The sequence below is a fragment of the Chiloscyllium plagiosum genome, unplaced genomic scaffold (assembly GCF_037043375.1).
Source record: "Chiloscyllium plagiosum isolate Xiang-an unplaced genomic scaffold, Cpla_swu_hap1 HiC_scaffold_5, whole genome shotgun sequence".
Classification (NCBI taxonomy): Eukaryota; Metazoa; Chordata; class Chondrichthyes; order Orectolobiformes; family Hemiscylliidae; genus Chiloscyllium; species Chiloscyllium plagiosum.
The window spans coordinates 74,232,977-74,249,018 of NW_028270143.1; the positions used below are offsets into that span (position 1 = coordinate 74,232,977).

General features: G+C 39.4%; 1 protein-coding gene across 2 annotated transcripts in view; it reads right to left on the bottom strand.

Annotated features, from left to right (window-relative positions):
• The window catches only part of hus1 (HUS1 checkpoint clamp component), a 42,955-nt gene that overhangs the window by 6,902 nt on the left and 20,011 nt on the right, over positions 1 to 16,042 (bottom strand). For both annotated transcript variants that reach the window (XM_087987320.1, XM_043690274.2), the window contains 3 exons: positions 12,240 to 12,314; positions 6,444 to 6,543; positions 2,726 to 2,857 (listed from right to left, as the gene is read on the bottom strand). In XM_087987320.1, the coding sequence (XP_087843446.1) occupies positions 2,726 to 2,857; positions 6,444 to 6,543; positions 12,240 to 12,314 (307 nt within the window). The remainder of the gene's footprint in view (positions 1 to 2,725; positions 2,858 to 6,443; positions 6,544 to 12,239; positions 12,315 to 16,042) is intronic.

Here is a 16,042-nt window from a genome sequence, read left to right on the forward strand (position 1 = left end):
GATGATTATAAATCCTATCTCTTATAATCCTTTCCAAAGCTTTTCCTACAACAGACGAAAGGCTCACTGGTCATCTCTACCTGGGTCATCTCTACTGCCCTTCCTGAACAAGGGCACAACATTTGCAATCCTCCAGTCCTCTGATACTAAACCTATAGACAATGACGACTCAAAGATCAAAGCCAAATGCTCTGATACCTCCTCAGCTTCCCAGAGAATCCTTGGATAAATCTCATCTGGCCCAGGTGACTTGTCTACTTTCACTCCTTCTAGAATTGATAACATCTCTTCCTTACCAACCTCGATCCTTTCTAGTCTAATATCTCATACATGTCATTCTTCTCCTCCACAATATTCTCCTTTTCCTGAGTGAAAACAGATGAGACATATTCATTTAGCACCTCTCCTATCTCCACAGGGTCCACAAACAACTTCCCACTTCTGTCTCTGACTGGTCCTAGTCATCTTTTTGTTCCTCACACACCTATAGAAAGCTTTAGGATTCTCCTTTATTCTACCGGCTAAAGATTGCTCATGGTCCTCTCTTTGCTCTTCTTAACTCTCTCTCTAAATCCTTCCTATCTAATCTGTGATTCTACATCGCCTCATCTGAACCACCTTGTCTCATCGTCAAATAAGTCTCCTTCTTCCGCTTAACAAGAGATGCAATTTCTGTAGTAATCACAGTTCCCTTAACTTATCATGTCTTCCCTGCCTGACAGCGACATATCTATCAAGGACACGCAATATCTGTTCATTAAACCAGCTCCACATTTCGATTGTCTCCATCCCCTGCATTTTACCACCCCATTCTATGCATTCTAAATCTTGCCTAATCGCATTATAGTTGCCCTTGCCCCATCGATAACTCTTGCCCTGTGGCATGAACCTATCCCTTTCCATCACTAAAATAAACATAGTTAAAAATCACACAACACCAGGTTATAGTCCAACAGGTTTGATTGGAAGCACACTAGCTTTCGGAGCGACGCTCCTTCATCAGGTGATTGTGGAGGGCTCGATCGTAACACTATCGAGCCCTCCACAGTCACCTGATGAAGGCGTGTCGCTCTGAAAGCTAGTGTGCTTCCAATTAAACCTGTTGGACTCTAACCTGGTGTTGTGTGATTTTTAACTTTGTACACCCCAGTCCAACACCAGCATCTCCAAATCATAAAATAAACATAACTGAATTATGGTCACTCTCTCCAAAGTGCTCACCTTTCCATTCACAAAGCCTATTAAATAAGAGCTTTTAAAATAGAGGATGAGGTCATTAAAAATCAAAGAGATAATATGAAATAAAAGAAATGCCGTCAAAAAAATGAGGGGACAAATTTGATAATTAAAATGTAAAGGCATAACCGGGAAACTTAGCTTGCAAGACGACATGAAAAATGGAGTACTAGACATTCAGAAGGAACATAGTGTGTACCATACTCATATTATTGTCGTCTTGGCTAATGGCATATGTTTTTTCACTGTGTTAAAAAATGTTATGTGCACAGACTGGGACACAACAATAATACACAACCCATACACATACACTCACAAACACAAATGGTTTGTCTTGAATTTCCAATACTCCATTCATTACTCTTTCTTGCAAGCTCATCTTCCAAGTTTTATGTGTACCTACCATGATGGTACAGCTTTATACCAGTGCCTGTAGAATAATATTTACTGCCCTAGACTGCTTATGGCTCTGCTCGCTTTCTTCATAAGATATAGCTTTCTCAAAAGATACATGCTTCATTAATAAACTGCCACTTCAATTCTGAAAGTGCAGTTTGCATGTTCAAATGCCTGGAGAAAAATTAACTGTTGCAAAGGCACAGGTGCCTGAGACCAGGTCCAGGACAATCCAAATGAAATGCTTTGACACCATCTATATCAATTGCACGTGTATGATTTATGGACTCTAGGACTAATCTGGGATACATTCCTATCCTGTGGGAGGATGAAAAACGATCCCTAAGCGACGGCTGATTCCTTCTATATAAATAACTGATAACATCGGCATTCTCAATTTAATTTGTGAAAATCAGGAGAAACATTTTTATACAGTGCACAATATATAGAACTTACTGGAATGGCTGAGGTCAGTAACAAACTGAATTATGGGTAGGCAGATTAGAAAGGAGAAAGAAAGGAAAAGGAGAATGTGACCATAAGATCGTAAGAAATAGTAACAAGAGTAGACCATTCAGCCCCCTGGTCAAGACTTCACTGCCATTCAATAGGATCATGACTGAAGAAGGGCTTATGCCCGAAACGTCGATTCTCCTGTTCCCTGGATGCTGCCTGACCTGCTGCGCTTTTCCAGCAACACATTTTCAGCTCATGACTGATCGGACAAGTCCTCTTGTCCACTTCTCTGCTCTTTTCCCATAACCCTTGATTTCGCGACTTATCAAAAATCTAACTCAATCTTAAATCTAGAATGTAGATATATGAACTGTGGGAGATTGAGTATGTAGAATATCAGGAGACTCTAATGCCAGTCTTCATGTGCCAAGTATATAGATTGAAAGATCTATTGAGTGTCCTCATGGTGAGAGTATATCTACCTCGGGTTCAAGTCCCCATCTGTTCCAGAGGTGTGCAATAACATCTCTGAACTGATTGATTAGGGAATGACCCATTCCTATATCGTAACTTCTATCCAAAATCTAACAGTAATAGTCAAAACAGATAAAAAGTGGAAAACATATAAACAACTTACTACATATGGCTTTGCTCGGGTTGACTTGTTGTCCAGCAAGAAATTGAAGAAGTCTCTTTATGTCTATCCTAGCTTCAGCCATGCTTGTCGGATCGCTTATTTGGTAGGAATCAGGTTGTGTACCTTCTTCAACTGCCATAAATAATAATTCATACTTCATCAGTTGAATTTTAAGGTTGACGCTAAAGCTTATATTAAAAATCAATTTTACGGTTTTTAAAGCAGAACAGTTAACAGCATATTTCTTGAATTGCAATGCTTAATTCTAATAATAGTATCAAGATCAAAAGGAACTGGTCCATGCTCAGCAACACTGGGCATATCAGCAGATGAGTATAGATTTCACATTTTAGATATTAGCTCCAGGAGCTTCCAGTAAAATAAAGAGGCATCATATGCCACAGATTCTATAGGCCAAGTGCTGAAAAATGGGATTTAAATAGGTTATTGTTTTTGACTGGTGTGGGTGTGATTGGGCTGAAGGCCCTGTGTCATTGTTGTAGACCTCTATGACTCAGCAAAAGATCCAAAACCAGAGGATATCAGTTGAGTTAATTTGACTTATTGGATGGCAATAGCTGAGGTGATCAACTTGTTTGTTAGATATACAAAACTTGAATTTCATGATTTAGTGTTAACACTGAGTCTGTATAAATGCATTTTCCCCACGTGTTCCGTGTTTTAGCGTTCAGCAGTAATTTAAAAGCAAAAAAGTGAGTCAAGAGAATAACAGAAGTAACAAAGAGGATTGATGAGGACAGAGCAGTAGACGTGATCTACGTGGACTTCAGTAAGGCGTTCGACAAGGTTCCCCATGGGAGATTGGTTAGCCAGGTTGGATCTCATGGAATACAGGGAGAACTCGCCATTTGGTACAGAACTGGTTCAAAGGTAGAAGACATAGGGTGGTGATGGAGGGTTGTTTTTCAGACTGGAGGCCTGTGACCAGTGGAGTGCCACAAGGATCAGTGCTGGGTTCACTACTTTTCATCATTTATATAAATGATTTGGATGTGAGCATAAGAGGTATAGTAAGTAAGTAAGTTTGCAGATGACACCAAAATTGGAACTGTAGTGGACAGCCAAGAAGGTTACCTCAGATTACAACGGGATCTGGATGTAGGTTTGCTAGCTGAGCTGGGAGGTTCATTTCCAGACATTTCATCACCCTACTGGGTGACATCTTCAGTGGGCCTCAGGTTAAGCAGTGTACATGATTCCTGCTTTCTATTTAAATGTTTGGGTTTCTTTGGGTTGGTGATGTTATTTCCTGTGATGATGTCATTTCCCATGGTGATTCCATTTCCTGTTCTTTTTCTCAGGGGGTGGTAGATGAGATCTTGATCAGATGGGCCAATGGGCTGAGGAGTGGCGATGGAGTTTAATTTAGATAAATGCCAGGTACTGCATTTTGGAAAAGCAAATCAGAGCAAGACTTATACACTTCATGGGGAGGTCCTAGGGAGTGTTGCTAAACAAAGAGACCTTGGAGAGCAGGTTCATAGGTCCTTGAAAGTAGAGTCACACGTAGATAGGATAGTGAAGGCGGCGTTTGGTATGCTTTCCTTTATTGGTCAGAGTATTGAGTACAGGAATGCGGCCGTAAGGGACATTGGTTAGGCCACTGTTGGAATATTGCGTGCAATTCTGGTCTCCTTCCTATCAGAAAGATGTTGTGAAACTTGAAAGGGTTCAGAAAAGATTTACAAGGATGTTGCCAGGGTTGGAGGATTTGAGCTATAGGGAGAGGTTGAATAGTCTGGGCTGTTTTCCCTGGAGCGTCGGAGGCAGAGGGGTGATCTTATAGAGGTTTATAAAATTATGAGGAACATGGATAGGATAAATAGACAAAGTCTCTTTCCAGGGGTGGGGGAGTCCAGAACTAGAGAACATAGATTTACGGTAAGAGGGGAAAGATAATAAAAGAGACTTAAGGGGCAACGTTTTCATGCAGAGTGTGGTACATGTATGGAATGAGCTGCCAGAGGAAATGGTGCAACATTTAAAAGGCATTTGGATGGGTGAATGAATAGGAAGGGATATGGGCTGGTTGCTTGCAGGTAGAACAAGATTGTGTTGGGATATCTGGTCAGCATGGACGAGTTGGACCGAAGGGGCTGTTTCCATGATGTATATCTCTATCACTCTAAATAAAGTTATTGCAAAATAGAAAACAAATGTTGAGAATAGCTAATTCATAAAATTGTTTCTCTCCACCATTGCCCAACAGAAGATTTCCCTCCAGATATGAAGAACATTTACCTGCATGCAGACACACACACACACACATATAAAGATAATAGATAAAACAATAGAGCAAATCTCTTATAAAATGGGACAAAAGTATATAGGAAACTGGAATCTAATCTTTGAATTGTACATTGTCTAAAGTGTACTGTCACCTTGTTCAAGTTTATATCTCAATGTAAAAAGTCACCAAACGTTTGCATAGTAGATACCTCTACCTAGTATTTGACAAAACCTTTAAAATAAAGCAAGGATCTGTCCCGGGGCCATTGCTGTTTGCAATTCATGTAAATAAATTAGATGAAGGCACCAAAGGTAATATAGTATTTCCAAATTTGTCAATGAGAAAATTAGGTGAGAGTGTAAGTTGTGAGAGGGATGTAGAGAGGCTTCAAGGGGATGTTGATGGGCTAAGTTAATGGGCAAGAACATAGTGGATGAAATATAATGTGAATTAATATGAATTTATGCAATTTGGTCAAAAATACAGCCATGATTCTACGAATGACGATGCAGGTTCGAGGTGCTGAACAGTCTACTCCTTTCTTTCTGTGGTTTTACAAGAGTAATTTGTCAACACTGAGATGTTAGAAATTTGTAAATGTTCAATGGAACTTGGAGATGTCCTTGTTCATGAGTCATTAAAGGCATGCATGCAGGTGCAGCAAGCAATTAGGCAGGCAAATATATTTTGGTGTTCATAGCAACAAAGATGTCTTCCTACTGTTGTACAGAGCTTTGGTGAGACCGTACCTGGAGAATCGTGTACAACTTTGGTCTCCTAATCTAAGGTAGGATATACTTGCAATAAAGGAAGTGCAATGAAGGCTCACCAGACTATTCCCTGAGATGGTGATATTGAGGAAACTGAGCCCATATTTTCTAGCATTTCAAAGCATGAAAGGTGAGCTCATTAAAACGTACAAAATTCTTACCTGGAATGATACGGTGGATGTAGCAAGAATGATTCTCCTCGCTTGAGAGTCGAGAGAAAGATGACAATCTCAGAAACGGAATGGATCAGTTAATATTGAGATGAGGAGGAATATTCTTTATCCAGATAGTAGTGAATCTTTGGAATTCTCTACTGAGTGTTGTGGAAGCTCAATTGAGCATGAAGTAGCATAAGAAAGTGACTAACATAAATGATCAACCACGATCTAAATGAATAGCAGAACAAGCCCAAGGGGCTGAATGGCCTACTCATGTTCCTGTGTGTATGTACACATGTTTACTGAAATATTTGGCAATTTGACAAACAACTTTTAAACGCTACCATACTTTGTTTTCAATTTGCACAGATATTCTTATCAAAGTATTCTTATACTGGAATCTTGTTTCTAATCGTGTTGTGAATTTACCTACAGAAGATGGACTCTAACAGTTCACGAAGACAGCTCATCACTTCTCAAGGGAAACAAGTCAGTCAGCAATGCCCATATCCCACAAGTTACTGAAGAAAGTTACTTACTCCAAGGGGGATTCCCAAGTTCTTTAAAATGTGTTGTCACTGACACCAGATCAGTATCAATTTTCAAATTCATTTCTCCATTCTGATTGGCTTCAATTATCTGAAATGCAAAAATCTACAGATGTATTTACATTTATCACTAATGCCAAAACTGAAAACTCTCCAAGTTGCTGAACACATACTTCTCCTAAGTCAAGTAGCTGAGTTAATGTGAAAGTTCCGAGACAAGGCTACGGCTAAATTTATGACAGCACCCTTCTCACATCCACCCCATTCACCTAGAACCTCTCTCACAGCCTCCAGCCTCTCTCAACCCCTCTGACAGCCTCCTCTCCCCTACTCTCTTTTCCACATACATTCAATCCAGCCTCTCAGTATACTGTAAGTTTCAATCAGATCCACTCTCATCCTTCTAAACCAGAGTTCTCAATTATTCCTTATATAACAAGCCCTTCAACCCTGGAATCATTTTTGTAAACCTCCTTTGGACTCCCTCCAATACCAGCCCATCTCTCCTTAGATACGGGGTCCAAAATTGCTCACAATATTCCAAATGGTGTCTGATCAGAGCTTTATACAGCCTCTTTTCCACTTTTGTATTCTAGCCCTCTTGAATTGAATGCCAATGTTGCACTTGCCTTTCTAACTGCCAAACGAACAAGGACTCCCAAATTGTTTTGCGTTTCAGATTTCCGAAGCCTTCCCCTGATTAGAAAATCATCTAACCCTCTATTATTGCGTATTCGCTCATTTACAGTTCTGGAATTTAAGATTTGGTGACTACACTTCTAGGAGTCTATATCGACATGGAGTAAAATTTTAGGGTTTTGCCCCATCTATCTTTTTAAACAGTTCAGTTTGAATTTCTGCTTGTGAAACAGTTAACAGGTCAACTGTTTGCAAGCTGCTGGCTTAAATGACTTAAGGATCTGGTTGAGGTTTTGGATGTCGGTTTGCCCGCTGAGCTGAAAGGTTCATTTCCAGACGTTTCATTATCTGACTGGGTAACATCTTCAGTGGACCTCATGCGAAGCAATGCTGAAAATTCCTGCTTTCTATTTATATGTTTTGGTTTCTTTGGGTTGGTGATGTCATTTCCTTGGTGAAGTCACTTCCTGTTCCTTTTCTCATGGAGTGGGAAATGGGGTCTAACTCGATGTGTTTGTTGAGTGTGTTCCGGTTGGAATGCCACGCTTCTAGGGATTCTCATGCGTGTCTTTGTTTGGCTTGACTGGGATGTATTGTCCCAGTCGAAGTGGTGTCCTTCCTCATCCGTATGTGAGGATACTAGTGAGAGAGGGTCATGTCTTTTTCTGGTTAAAGGACATCTTGATCCTCACGATTTACATTTGAGCTTGATTGCTTTAGTATCCTGGGAATGATGAGTTGAACTGTTTATGACAGTTGATTTTATCAATAGAAGAATTAGTATTGTAATTCTATCTGTATTTACAAGTATGTGTAACTAAATTGAAATCTTACCTCTTGGATTCTAAAGACTAAGAGATATACATATGTTTTGCCTCAACTACAGATTTGAGGATGACACTAGATGACCCTCACCTTAATCCAGTGGAAAGAGATTATCCAAACCATTTCCTAACAAGAAACAAGAAACCCTTAGAATTAGGGCTAAGAGGTGACTGAGGTGTAATTCATCTCAGACTTGATTTAATATGATGTCACTTTGCAGACAGGAAAAAAAAGGCATAGCATTTGCTAGCACCATTCAAGGAATTCTGGGCCTTAAAAGATAAGCTTCCATGTTGTCTTCACTGTTTGGTTATTAAGTACTTATACAATCTTGCTGAATAAATTCCACTTGTTCCATAAGTACAAGTCTGTTCCTTGTTAGGTCAAACACAATTGAGGATCCTGTTGTTATCAACTAAAAATTTAGAAGTTAGAGTCTTTGATAGAAGTATATTATGCCTCAAAACCCCTAAAATGTAGGCAATCAACCAGCAAGCAATTTTCAATATCTTTCAAAAAAGTAACATGCTTTAATAACTCTCATATGTAACTACAGTAAATGTACACACTAATACTTTAAAAACAGAATGCCTTGAGTCTCACCATAAACAATTCCAGGGGACATCTGTTTGGACAAAATAAATCTAAAGATTCTGACTGAAAATCAAACAATACTACTGTTCCAGAAGACCAATCTAAAAGTCAAATAGTTAAATTGAAGTGCATCCCACTCAGTGAAGTCAGTTTTTTTTATTTGAGAAGTGTGACTGCAATCATCACATTTCTGCACAGAACAGCAAGAGATGCTATTCAACAGTGTAGCATGCGGATATAAAACTTTATGATTTGTACGAACACACTGAGTAAACACTAACAGTGCACAATGTCAGCACTAGTATATGAACTGTACCACAAAATTATAAACTTGCTTTAACATTTTTGTTACTCAAGCTATTTTATTGCCTGCCATCTTTTGTCAGTATTTCACTCACAACAATTTTGATATTTTGCACAGTTGAAGAGTTTTAAAACAAACAAGAATATATAATAGTGTTATCACAATGGATCAGAATCTCAAAAGTCTGAGACATTTATTTACTTTTAATTCCAAAATGCATTGCTGTGACCTCCTGTGACGACAAAGATAATAGGGGACTGATGATCCCCTATTCAACAGCAAGCCATCACTTGTGGATAACATTCCAATTCCAGATTCATTTTGTACTTCTCAATTTAAAGAGAACACAGGAACAGGGCTAAAAAACAAGATTCAGTTCTAGTAGTATGGTTTGGCAAGACTAGTGTAAGCTCCTTGGATGCTGCCTGAACTGCTGTGCTCTTCCAGCACCACTAATCCAAGACTAGTGTATCAGCCTGCATTCAAGTGACAGCATGCTGTGAAGGTCACAATTAAAGAACTGTTCCCAAGTTACCCCTGTGTTGCAGGCAGAACTTCTCTCACTCTAAGTACTGCAAACCAACTGAAAAAAAAGGGAATCAAGACTAAGGAACTTCAATCAGCCTATGAAACCAACCATTTCAAAATTCTTTGGTCAACTGCCAATATCCAATGACACCTGTAACTTCCAGTATCATGGTCAACCTGTGTTACACTATTATTTCTTCTCAAATGCAGTAATGATAAAAATCAATTTTTTTGTTAATTCAAGAAAGCCTGATGAAATTGGCACCTTGTAAAACAGAAGCTCATTTGAGTCTGGTTGAAAGGTATCCATAAGGGAAGGTATCCTTCTTAAAATAACTTTGTTGCAATTGAGGGGACGAGTGAATAGAGGATGTGAACCAGTTCACCCCCACTCACCAGGGAGCTTAACAATTTTCGGTATCCTGCCTGAACTGTAACAAATTGGTGGACCTCACCTGAAGTCTGGTCATAACAGTAGAGGTCTTGCTACCACTGCAAACTATGGCTAATGTACTGCAAATAAATTTGGTCAAATACTAAGAAGAGATGTCCTTTTATAGGAGAAGATTCACTAGGCTAAATCTGAAATAAAAGGCTTCTTCTTCAAGGGAAGAGCTTGAGCAAATTAGATCTATTCCCATTCAATTTTAGAAGAATGAGAGGTGAACTTATTGAAATATATAATGTTTCAAGAGATTTGGCATGATAGATGCTGAGAGAATGTTTGCACTTATGGAGACGTCTAGAACTGGGGGCAGGTGCATGGTGTTAAAAATGAGAAACTCTTCATTTCTTATGGAAAGGAGAAGGAACCTCTCTCAGAAAGTTGTTTGTGTTGGAATTCTTATCTCTAGTGAGCAGCGGAGGCTATATCACTAAAAATATTCCAAAGGTGCACTCAATAAATCTTTCATTCAAGAGAGAAAAAGGTTATTGGGTAGGCAGGAAAGCAGTGTTAACAATCTTATTGAATGGCACAGTAGGCCACAATGAGAAAGTCTATAGCCTTAAAACTTGTCTTTAAGCATTTAGACTAAAATGTAATGCTGAATTATAAAATACATTTCCTGCACACTAGAAAATAGACAGGCAGGAAGGCTTAGAAAAAGGGAGGAACTCAAGGAATGCAGAAGATAGGGACATGTGCGCTCACCAAGTGATAACAGGATGCTCTAAGGCAATTAAAGACATTTGTCTTAGCATCAGTGAATCTGTGTGAACAGGACACTAAGTGATAACATTCAGAGCCATTCCCTTATGAAATTAATGAGTGTGTTTGATTCTGACCCTGAAACAAAACTCGGTACTATCAAAAGCCTTGTAATTGATGGTCAGATCCTGTCAATTATAATGGATTCTTATTACCCCTTGCAAGCAGGGCAGACACAGAAAAAAACATCTTTGCTGTTACAAGACCCTGACTTGAGAGTTCAAAAGGACACTAGAGAGAGAGAGAACATTTTAGTGCTGAGGCTGTTGAAGCCACTAGAAAATTAACTCTTCGTGCTTACCTGCTATGGATTGAATTTAACTGCATTTTGGGACTTTATGATGATATTGAGCAGCCATTACCGGTTATTAAATACAAACTCTGTAAAAGGTAATACTTATGAAGCTTGAACTTACTTGCTGTTTTTGTAGACCACTCTACAGACCTTACAGACTGCCCCACTGTCAATTCTAACTAATCAGATCTTATGTCTTATTTGAATTTGAATCACAACCCTGAAAAAAAACAGCATGTTTAATTTAAAGACTAATGAATTAGTTTAAATGCAACCTTACAGTAACAGCTCAGCCTCAGGTACAGAATGATTCAGTGCTTAAAAAGCAGGACTCTACTTCTAGCTTAGAAATTATTCTAGGCCTAAAATTGAAGAGATTCTGGCACAATGTGTCAGGAAGCCATTTTATGGTCAAAAGTCTGCCCTCCTTGCTAAGAAGCCATTTTGTAAAACAACTGTATCTGACATGTGAGCTGTGCAAGCTGTACGAACTCTCCAATTAGCTCAGACTGGTACCACTTTATGATAGGAGTTTATCTTGCTAGCAGGTGCCTAACTTGACTGGGTATGTTTTTCCCACCTGATGAATGGCTTAGGGCCTGTAGGAGTGATTAGTCAATTGACAGGTCTGTGTATACTTAATTTTTCTTCCTTATGAATTATTGTCTTTCACTGTTGTCTGTCTAATAAAGAACATGCAATGTTTTTGTAAACTTTTGTATACAGGAAGCCACTGGGGCACTTGAAGAGTGGCTACCCTACTCTCCTAGGTTATTAGAACCTAGTTAGTTTAGCTTACAGGTATCAGTGTTATTTTGTAATAGTGATGCTATTGGTAAATAAAGGGGAGGACTAAAATTAAACTAATCTATCTATAAGAGGTTTCTCATTCCAGACTTCCAAAGAGTACGATTTCTGGGACGAACCAAGAGAGAGAGGCTTACAGGTCTGAGTACATAAGGGATTCCCTGGGCCATCTCAAATCTGTACTTTAACAACAAGAGGTCAAATAGCTTCCATCTAATCCTATTTCAACGTACTTGCTCCATCATATAGTAAGATATTGCCTGTACTTCTACATCACAACAATATTTTCACTCTATCTCCACATCTATTAAACCCTTAGTGGACAAATCCTATCAGTTATAGTCTTTAATGTGCTTAATGGCAAGCTACACAAGCTCTGGGGTTTAGAGAATACCAAAGATTTGTAAATATTTTGCCTCAACTCAGTCCTAAATGGCCAACCCAAAACCCCTTATTTATCATGTGTACTTACAAAAAAATGAAATACCTCAAGAATGTTACTTATACTATCCTCAGCAATTAAGATAATGATAGATTCAACAAATGGAGAAAAGTTTTAATACAGTTTTCAAGATACAAACTTACAATATGATTAGCAAGATTCTTCATTCTTTCCACAACACTCTTCATGATCTTCAGTACTGGTAAATAAATACTGACCTTTAAAATCCAATGATAAGCAGGTTTAAAAATACAAACAGTAGCTTGAATTATGATAATAACACTTCTATTCAATTACAGTAAGCACTAAAAATGTGAAAACTATGAAGTATGTTACACAACCTTTGGAAACAACTGAGGCTTCTGTGACTGAATATGATGCACTCTCCAGTTAGTTTCAGATTTTATCCTTTGAAAATCCCCCCAGCATGAAGACTATAGGTTCAAAATATTTCGGGTGTTCCTTCCCTAAAATTACCCTTCCATCCTCCTTTAAGATGCTCCTTAAAAACCCACCCTTTTAACCAAGCTTTTACTCAATTCTCCACAGAATTGATGTTGCTTGGTGCCACATATTATTTTATAATATTCCTTTTTGGCATCTTGGTGCAATTTAGTATGTTAAAGCAACTATAAAAATACAATTTTCTGTTCTTATTCATTGTTAACAGATGACACCAGGACTGAACAATCCGGAATACCATTACCCAATTCCACCTGCCCTGAAAGTTTGCTCTCAATTTCTACTCTCATTTTTCTCTGTGATCTGTTTCCTAACTCCATTTCCTTATCTTCTCGCAGGACCTTCTTCCGTTGTGTGTCTATATTTACTAGATCCACCACACCTTCCCCCTCCATTTAGCTTGTCCATTATCACCTCAAATACTTCAGAGGTTCATGAAGCGGAGTTGGTCCATGCTGTTTCATTATTTCCTTTAAATCTGTATGTAAAGTAATATTATCCTTAATTAGGTTAACTAAAATTTCCCAAACACAGGTATGAATCTTATTAGTGCTGTGACACATTCTGAAAATGGGTACTGGGCTGCTCACCTGCCAATCCTTCAGCACTCTACACTAAACAGCATGACAAACTTTAATTTGAGGTCAGTTCAATTTTGACCCAGAGTATTTCTAGAGATATCTCAATGATTAAGGATTATCAGATCAGCCATGACCTCATTCAATGGCACAGCAGACTCAATAGGCTGACTGGTCTAGTTCTTATCATTTGTTTTATGGTCCGATGGTCTTCCTGGTAACTCATCTTCCTTTAGCTTACTAACATATCAATTTTCCTTTCATCCAGCATGACATTACTAATCTAACCTTCAATCACATCATGATTGATATCCATTCCTACATCATTTTCCTCACTAAAGAGATATCAGTATTAAATATATCTGCCAACATTTGATCATTATTGAGAAGGTAAAAATTCTCTCCTTTCACAGGTCCCATTTTACTTGCACAATCTCTTTTTATATATGTACTTGTGAAGTACTTCAAGGTTCTTATTAATGCTTTTTATTTATTTTCCTCATTTTAGCTTTTGTTTTATTTCTTCCGGGAAGTGGTTTCACTGACAGGGCAGCATTTATTGCCTATTCCTCCATGTGGGATGGCATGGTGCTCAGTATTGCCTCACAGTTCCAGACACCCGGTTCAACTTAGGTGACTGTTTGTGTGGAGTTTGCACATTCTCCCTGTGTCTGTCTGGGTTTTCTCTGGTGCTCTGGTTTCCTCCCACAGTCCAAAGATGTGCAAAATAGATGTATTGGCGATTCTAAATTACTGCCCCTCCCATTCCACCAAGGACATGCAGGTCCTGGGCCTCCTCCATCACAAAACCCTAACCACCTGATGCTTGGAGGAAGAACGCCTCATCTTCCACCTTGGGACCCTGCAACCACACATGAAGGGGGTGAATCAATGTGGATTTCACGAGTTTCCTCATTTCCCCTTCCCCCACCTTATTCCAGTCCCAAGACTCCAACTTGGCACCACCTTCTTGACCTGTCCATCTTCCTTCTCACCTATCCACTTCACCTTCTTCTCTGATCTATCACTTTCACCCCTGTCTTCATCTACCTATCACCTTGGATGTTGCCTGACCTGCTGTGCTTTTCCAGCACCACACTCCCGACTCTGATCTCCAGTACCTGCAGACCTCTTTTTCTCCTTAAGTGTGTTAACCATGCAAAATATAGGGGGTGGGGGATGGGCCTGGGTGGGACGCTCTTTGGACAGTCAGTGTGGACTTGTTGGGTTGAATGGCCTGTTTCCATAAGGTTTGGATTCTATGACTGATTTCCCTGGAAAAGGTGGTGGTGAACTACCTTTTTGAACCACTGCAGTCCATTTAGTGTCAGTACACCCAGAGTGCTGTTAGGAATGGAACTCCAGGCTTTTGACACAGTGACAGTAGAAGAATGGTGATATATTTACAAATCAGCTTGGAATTCTCCACAACGTGGAATGTGCAAATGGTGGAGTTCCAATGCATCTACTGCCCCATCTTTCCAGATGGTAATGGTTGCTGGCTTGGAAGGTGTTATCTGAAGAGCTTTCATGAATTTGTGCAGTGCATCTTGTAAACTGTATACACTATTGCTGTGGTGGAGGGACTTATGTTTGTGGATGTGTTTCTTTAGTGTTATTAGAGCTGTTCTCATCCAAGGCAAGTGGGAATATTTTTCTTATCCTGTTAATCTCTATATTCTACTTTGGTATATTTTTCATTGTAATTCAGCATTTTTGTAATTCATCATCATTGAATAGTATATCTTCAACTGTAGTTTTTACATTTTTGCAAGCCAATCTAAAATTATTTGTAATACTTTTACTTAATGGAATATACTAGTCTCTTATTCTTGCAAACAGCTTCCCAGCTCTAAAAAGAGTCGAAGTGTGGCATTGGAAAAGCACAGCAGGTCAGGCAGCATCTGAGGAGCAGGAGAATTGATGTTTTAGCCATAAGCTCTTCATCAGGAATGGTTTTTTTGGGGGGGGTTTGGAGAGAGAAGGGGCCTGAGAATTAAACAGGAGGGTAGGGGAGGCGGACCACTTCAACTCCCCCTCCCACACTGCTAAGGCCACCTCCATCGCCAAATCCAAGCCATCCAATGACAGAAGGAAGAATGCCTCATTTTCAACTTCGGGACCCTTCAACCAACATTGATTTCACCAGTTTCCTTAACTCCCCTCGCCACCCTCCCCACCCCATCCCAGATCCAACCTCCAACTCGGCACGGCCCTCTTGAACTGTCCTACTTGTTCATCTTCCTTCCTACCTATCCGCTCCACCTCCACTTTGACCTATCACCATCACCCCCACTTAAATCTACCTATCACCTTCCCAGATACCTTCCCTCCACCCTCACCCTCCTATTTTTCTCTCAGCACCTTCCCCCCCACAACATTCCTGATAAAGGGCTTATGCCCGAAATGTCGATTTTCTTGCTCCTTGGATGCTGCCTGACCTGCTGTGCTTTTCCAGCATCACACTTTTCAACTCTGTTCTCCAGCATCTGCAGTCCTTACTTTTTCCCTGCTCTAAAAAGATACAAGTAAACTCTTTCTGAAGTTTTGAAGTCACCCTTTTGTGTCTTTTGGAAAACAATCAAATACCTGTGATTTGTTTCTGAGTAAGAAGTATTCTCTCATTCACCAATGCTTAATGGGAAGCAATTAACATACTGCATGCTCAAACACCAAATACACCTTCAGTCAAAAGTCACTGCTCTGGGAAAGATATGAAGTCCAAGATCAGGTTGCTAGGAGATTTTCAAACAAACACATACCACTCAAAGGCACATAAATGAGGTTGAGATTCAGATCAGCCACAAATAATGGAAATGCTTTAAAAGGACTGAACAATCTACTCACACCACCTCAAATTTAATTTGTTCTGATTAGTACTATGCTAGTTCAACAGTGTTTAGGGC